Source organism: Lipotes vexillifer, unplaced genomic scaffold (assembly GCF_000442215.2).
Source record: "Lipotes vexillifer unplaced genomic scaffold, Lipotes_vexillifer_v1.1 scaffold680, whole genome shotgun sequence".
Lineage (NCBI taxonomy): Eukaryota > Metazoa > Chordata > Mammalia > Artiodactyla > Lipotidae > Lipotes > Lipotes vexillifer.
In genome coordinates this window covers 775319-782332 of record NW_006780838.1, presented here as the reverse complement: position 1 = coordinate 782332, position 7014 = coordinate 775319, and the positions used below count along the sequence as shown (strand labels likewise).

The window sequence follows — 7014 nt, the reverse complement described above, 5'->3', positions numbered from 1 at the left end:
AGCAGGAAACCCCAGGAAGGTCCCTTGACTTTCCTGACCACACGCGAGTGAGCAGTTGTAGCACCAGGATCTGACCCCAGGCCCCCTGAGCCCCGCAGGTCTTGGCCTCATGCTTTTTCTTGGTGGGCAGAGGAGCGCAGGTGCCCTCCGTGGACGTGGCCTCTGAGCTGTGTGTTTCTCTCTCCCTGCTTAGGCTTTCTGTGACGACGCAGTGGGGCTGAAATTCAACCCTGTCCTGTACCCCAAGGTGAGGACCTTCCCCCCCGCTCCCCTTGCTCAGGGCTCTGCCATTTGGCACGCCTGGGGCTCTGTGGGAAGTTCTCTGCATCTTGGGGGGTTTTGCAGGGTCTCCATGATAAACCTCCATGTCTCCCCCTCTCCCTGCCCACCCCTTCTCAAACTGATCTGCCGGAAATCCGTCCTCAGCCATGCCTGGGTCCCCAGCCCGCTAGAATTGGTCCCCAGCTGTGTGGAGGTGGCAGACAGGTAGCAGTGGTGCAGCTTCTCAGTCTGGTCATACCTGCCTGAGGCCAGTGCTGGGCTGGGGAGTGATTCTGCCTCTAGCTGGGGGGCTGCTGCAGACCTGGTCAGCCATCAGGAAGGGGGCGAGGGGGGCAGAAGGCAGAACCCCACTAAGAAATAAAAGGCCAGACCTCGGCTCCCTGTTGCCAACATTGCTACAGGTCTGAGGCCTTACAAGCCTCTGCCGGCCCCCTAGTTAATAAACTTGGCTGGTTCTCTGTTAACAGTTTCCTTAGGCTTGGCCTGAACTTGACCCTGGTCCTGATGTCGGGGTGTGGGTGGGGTGAAGAGCGATAATAACAAAACAAACTCCCAAGCGCGCTCAAGAGCAATTATGCTGTGAGAGGACTTAATCACCCATGGACAGTGAATCGCTTTAAATAGGCCATAGGAAGAGACCCAGGGCACTGGCTGCTGCTTCGTGAGCCCACAGGGCCTGGGGAGAGGCCGTGGAAGCAGGGCAGTGCTTCCCAGCATCCGCCGTGGGCCGGCTGGGGCTCGCTAGGGCAGGCTGGCTGGCGCTGATTCAGTCCATTCCGAGTTCCGGTTCTGACAGCCAGGAACCAGGAGGTGAGATGTCTGATGAGGGGAGAGGGGTCCTCTCCTGGCTGGGATACCCAGAACCCCCTGGAATGAAGCCTCATATCTTCACAATTGGGCTTGACACACTATTTGTCCCCATGCCGGGGGCTGAGCTAATGGCAGGGTCCTCTCCTGCACAGAGAATGTGCCAGAGCCCTTCTCTCAGACGCCTGTTTTACCCCCCGAGCATCTGTAGGCGCTTCCCAGTAAGATGCTGTGCTCCATGGAATACTTTCTATCATTCAGACTGCCCTCCCCTTTATAATTAAAGCTGAATTTGTGAGGTTTAACCAAACATCAAAACCCCATCATAAAGCCCTAACTTAACTACAAGTTTGGCAATTTTTGTTGTCAAATCACAGCCACTGAGAGAACCCGATGACTCTCATTTTTGCAGTTTTCTCTATGGCTTGGAAAGCCTCCGGCTCTGGTAATAATGGGAGAGCAGCTGTATTTTCATGTTTTCTAGATTGGAAGGACTGCTTCGTCCGGCTGGGATGTTAATCTGGCTGAGATGTGTGTGTGTTTTTACAATTCACAGAGTTTAGAATGTTCCTTGGAAGGTGCCCATGACCGGGTGCCTCTTCCCGGGCAGGGCAGCTGCTCCAAGCCTTTGACTCATCCCAGGCGGGAGTGGGGGGCGCTCTTTGGGATCGGGCAGCGCTGTTCTTCCAGGGGGAGCTGAGAAGTGTCCATTTCCTCAGGCAGCTGAGAGCCACACAGAGATATGTCAGGGATGACAACCTGACATGGGCCACATACTCTGGCCAAAAAGTCATGCCTGGTTTGTTCTTCCTGTAGCAAAACATGTGGTCGAATCCCTCCTTTTTATTGCAGAGACCATCCCAATAGTCCCCAAGTCTTGTGTTTCCTAACAAGCTGGTCCAACTCTGATCTTTCTGGAGGGTTTACATAGATGATGATGATAATAGCTGCTGTGTGCTCAGCACTTCATGTGCTCGATCTCCCTGAATCTTCACAGCCACACGTCTCCATTGAACAGGTGAGGAGGGACTTCCCTGGTGGTCCAGTGGTTAAGACTCTGCACTTCCAATGCAGGGGGCACAGGTTCGATCCCTGGTCGGGGAACTAAGATCCCGCATGCTGCGCAGCATGGCAAAAAAATAAAATAAAATAATAATAATAAAGAAACAGATGAGGAAACTGAGGCCCAGGGAAGTTAAGTGGCTCACTCAAAGCTGCACAGGTGAAAGCAGTGGATTCAAAATGAGAACTTAGTGTTTCTGACCAACTCTTTGAAGCACAATAGAAAATTCGATGGAACCAGTGGTCAGGGTTTTTTTGTTTGTTTCTTCTTTGCATATTGAATTAGCGTATGTTCCTCCTTAGAGACCTCTTATTTTATGGATAAAGGGGATTGAAGTCTGGGCAGGAGCAGTGCCTTGCTCAAAATCACACTGCTGCTTAGAGGTGGAATTGGAGCCAGCATCATCCTCGCTGACTGGTTTTGGGGTCCCGGCTGCACTTTTTACTCCCCAGATAGAACACTGGGATAAAGTCAGTTCCCCGCGTCCTGCTGGACTGTCTGTGTGTCCAGGCCTTGGCTGGCATATCTGGAGGGAAATGGAATGGGTGATCCAGAGGTTTGGTCACCACTGGCGGAAGTCCAGGGGCTGGGAACAGCTGAGACCTTTGGAATTGCATCTTGACCGTGTACTTTGGACTTCACCCTTTCTCTTCCTCCATGTGTGGATGTTTCATATCAGGGGGGCATGTTCTCCACCAAAATGGGTGCTTCCCCTTCCACTTGCCTCCTCATTTTGCCTCCAGGTTAATAATCTGATTTCTTCTTCCCACATTTTCCAGGCCTCCCAAATGATCGTGTCCTACGATGAGCATGACGTCAACAACACATTCAAATTTGGGGTCATTTATCAAAAAGCCAGGCAGGTAAGCATCACGAATCCATACTGGTCACTAGATCCTGTGGTTTCTCCCTGGGGACTTTTGTTTTCCCATCCCCCAAGCACAGGAGCCCTGCATTAGGTTCTTAAATACTCTGAATACACTGACCACATTTCATATATGAATTAGACTGGAGGTGGTAGAATCTTCAAGGTGGGCTGCTGCTCTCAAAAAGGCCTGCAGATCCCTTAAATGGTAATGTAGCTTTTCATGCAGTGAATCCTAATTCTTCCTGACTCCCTCCGCTTATATTTAACAATGAGCTGTTCATCACAAGAAAAGTCAGACCGGGTGGAGGGAGTGCAATGAGCACAGGGTGCTTTCTCCTTGCCCACCACTCTCCTGGCTGGGAATTAGCTTTTGCTCCCCAGACTTGAGTAGTGTCCTGGCACCAGCTGTATGCTCTCTGCCCAGCTCTGTGTTCATTGATGTCACGCTGGTAGCTTGAAATCAGCCACGATGGAAGTATTCACACCATGGAAATGGGCAAACACCAGGGCTTCTGTTTTCTGTCTTTGGAGAGGAGGTTGTTAAAAATTTTACCAGTACAGAGTACTCCTCTGTCTCTTGTAGCACTTACGTGCTGCTTTGGCGTCAGTTGACCAGAATGGTGTTACTCAAAGTGCGTTCCATGAGACACTAGTCCAGTGAGGTACTCTGTGAACAGATGAGTTCCAGGGGGTTTTGTGTGGTCAGTTGTGTGGGAACATTTTAAAGGTTCTAAGAACCCCCAGAGTAGAGAACTCTTTATAACTTTGTTGAACTCAGTGTTTCCCATACGTGTTTGACCACAAACTTCCTATCCTCCTACCATGAACTTTTATTAGCATCCTGAGAAGTGGTCTGCTGAACACACCGGTATTTCCTCATCTGGGTTGTATGGTAGAAGGTTCCACACCTATTTCATCTTTGTATCATCCAAGAACCTAGCATGGGGTGTTTATATAAATACACTGAATTTCTTGTTATGTGAATGAATGAATAAAAGTTTTGACCCTGTGAGTGGTAGGTCGATAATATCTTTCAATATTATCTGTGTCGTCTTTTTTGCGTGACAGTGTCTTTCTCAGCTGGATGATAGCTAACTTCCTTGTCTGAAGATATTAGACCACAAGAGGCATGTGTTCACTTAAAAACACTCTAATTAATGAAGGCTTGTGGAGCTGAAAGACCAGCACAGATAAATCTTATAATTTAAGGGAATTATTCAAGTAGCCACTCTAATTATTTTCACATACTGCATTTTTATTTTGTACAGCTCTGATAATACAGTCCCACTAATTAAAGTTCTTTGCTTGTGAAATTTACCAAAGCAGATCTCATAAGGTGATTACAGTCCAATATTCCAGCAGAGTTATAATTACTGAACATTAACCATCCACCTCTGAGAAGGAGTCTGAAGGAGTCTGTATGTTCTTTATGTACCTGACACCGCTGAGGCGAGGTGGGGTCGCCCCGGCAGATAAGTCTTTTCTTAAAATATTTGGATTGTTGTTTTGCAAACCTACATTGGGGGGATTATATATGAACATTTGTTGCGTGAAAGCCCTGTGCTGGTTTTAGGATATAAATAAGCCCCATCTAACTCTCTGTTTGTCAGGCACTTTGCTAAGCCTGTGGAGGATACAGTAATGACTAAGAACATCTCCCCTGAGTCCATGGTCACGTTCAAGGCCAGTATAAAAATAAAGATAGTAATACCAGGCTGGGTGTAAATCCTAGAGAGAGGTGCACACCCCAGAGCATAAGCTGGATTGTTTTCTCAGAAGATGTATGTTGCTTAGAAGCAGCTATTCTCCCAAACCCTAGCTTCATGACCTGGGGCATACAGCATGCTGGACTGGAGTTGGGATGCCTTCGTGGCATGTGACACATCAGGCATTGGGAAACCTTTTCTGTAAAGGGCCAGAGAGTAAATATTTTAGACTTCACGGGCCATACTGTTTGTGTTGCAACTATTCAACCCTGCCTTTGCAGTTCAGAAGCAGCCATAGACAATACTAAATGAATTGGCCTGGCCATGTTCCAATAAAACTTTATTTATAAAAATAGGCAGCAGGCCCAACTTGGCCCCCAGGCCATAGTTTGCTGACCCCTGCTAGAAAGCAGTGTTTCCCAAATTTTAGATGTTCACAAACCACATCCAAGATCATGTCATTCTACCCTTACATTTTTTTATTGCACCTGTACCACTAACTACTTAACTTTTCTTTAAAGTTTTCTTTCACCTTAAATTCAATTTTTAAAGGATATTTTATATCACTACTCTTACTGGGAAATTAGTATCACTTGCATGAAATGAAGGTAATTCTAAAAAGAAATACTGTAAAAAAACAAAATTAAGTTATTGAAATCTAGCTAAACTCTGTTTCCTATTGAAGGCTTAGAACCTGAGGTCGGTTCTTTCTTCTTATAAAGCAGGCATTAAGGAGGTGTTAAAGAATCACCTATTGAAGACTTCCTTCTTAAAGGGATTGCACAGACTGGAGTGTCTTTGTGTCATCTTCAGCTGTTCATTGCCATCTATGGGTGTTTGCAGAGCCTTCAGCTGTTTGCAGAGCCTGCCACTGTGGGTAGAACCTTTTGATCAGGCAGGGCCATTCAGTGTTTTAAGGCTGTCACGATTGCAGAGCTTGCTACTGTTTTCAGCTTTGCTTTCTATTTTTAAAAAAATGATTAAATTTTTAATTTTTTGATATTTGTAAATTTACATGCTGTTGTATTAATAAGAAATAATACAGAGAGATCTTGTGTACCCTTCATGCAGGTTCCCCCAAAGGTAATGTCTTATAAAATGATAGTACAGTATCACAGCTGGGATACTGATGGTGATAAAATCCACAGATCTTATTCAGATTTCCCCAATTTTACACATACTCATTTGTGGCATGTCTGTGAATTATATTCCATTGTATGGATATATCACATTTTGTTTATCCATTTGTTAGTCATCATATATAATTTTATCACACATGTAGGTTCCACAGTCAAGATACGGAAGAGTTCCACCAACACTAGGATCCTGGTGTGGCTCGTGCTTTTATAACCATGCTAACCTCCCTCCTGCCTCCATACTCCCTTACCCGGCTCCAGTCCCTAACCCCTGGCAACCGCTGATCTGTTCTCCAATTTCTAGAACTTTGTCATTTCAAAAATGTTGTATAAAAGGAATCATACAATATATAACCCTTGGGGATTGGCTTTTCTCCACTCAGCGAGATTCATCCAAGTTTCTGAGTGTTTCAATGGTTAGTTCTTTTCATTGCTGAGTAGTGTTCCATGGTATACCTAGATGTACCACAGTCTGTGTAACCATTCACCTATTGAGGGATAGACATCTGGATTGTCTCCCGTTTGGGGCTATTATGGATAAAGCCACTGTGAACATTTATAGACAGGTTTATATGTGAGCAGAAGTTTTCATTTCTCTGGGATAAATACTTAGGAGTGCCATTGCCTGGTTGTATGGTGATTATATGTTTAGTTTTGTAAGAAACTGCCAAGCTGTTTTCTAGCGTGGTTGCTCCATTTTACATTCCTACCAGCAATGTGTGAGTGATCCATTTTCTCTACATCCTTGCCACCATTTGGTGTGGTTACTAGTTTTCATTTTAGCTATTCTGATAGATGTGTAGTGAGATCTCATTATGGTTTTAATTTGCATTTCTCTAACAGCTAATGACATTGAACATCTTTTCTAATTGAACATCCTGCTTGCCATTTGCATATCCTCTTGAGTGAAATGACTGTTCATGTCTTTTGACCATTTTCTAATTGGATTTTTTTTACTGTTGAGTTTAAAAATTTTAAATAACAGCTTTATTGAGGTATAACTGACATACCATACAATTCACAATTGCATGTGATTTATATCTCAATAAAGTGTACAATTTAGTGGTTTGTAGTATGTTCACAGAATTGTGCAACTATCACCACTAACTTTATTTATTATTTTTTTTTTTTTTGCGGTACGCGGGCCTCTCA

General features: G+C 45.2%; 1 protein-coding gene and 1 non-coding gene across 2 annotated transcripts in view; both read left to right on the top strand.

Annotated features, from left to right (window-relative positions):
• The window catches only part of RAP1GAP2 (RAP1 GTPase activating protein 2), a 188266-nt gene that overhangs the window by 146081 nt on the left and 35171 nt on the right, over positions 1 to 7014 (top strand). The window contains exons 10-11 of the mRNA XM_007454188.1: positions 194 to 247; positions 2932 to 3015. Coding sequence (XP_007454250.1) covers positions 194 to 247; positions 2932 to 3015 — 138 coding nt within the window. The remainder of the gene's footprint in view (positions 1 to 193; positions 248 to 2931; positions 3016 to 7014) is intronic.
• On the top strand, positions 2121 to 2193 carry TRNAG-UCC (transfer RNA glycine (anticodon UCC)). Its single transcript has one exon. It is a non-coding gene; the product is annotated as a tRNA-Gly (tRNA).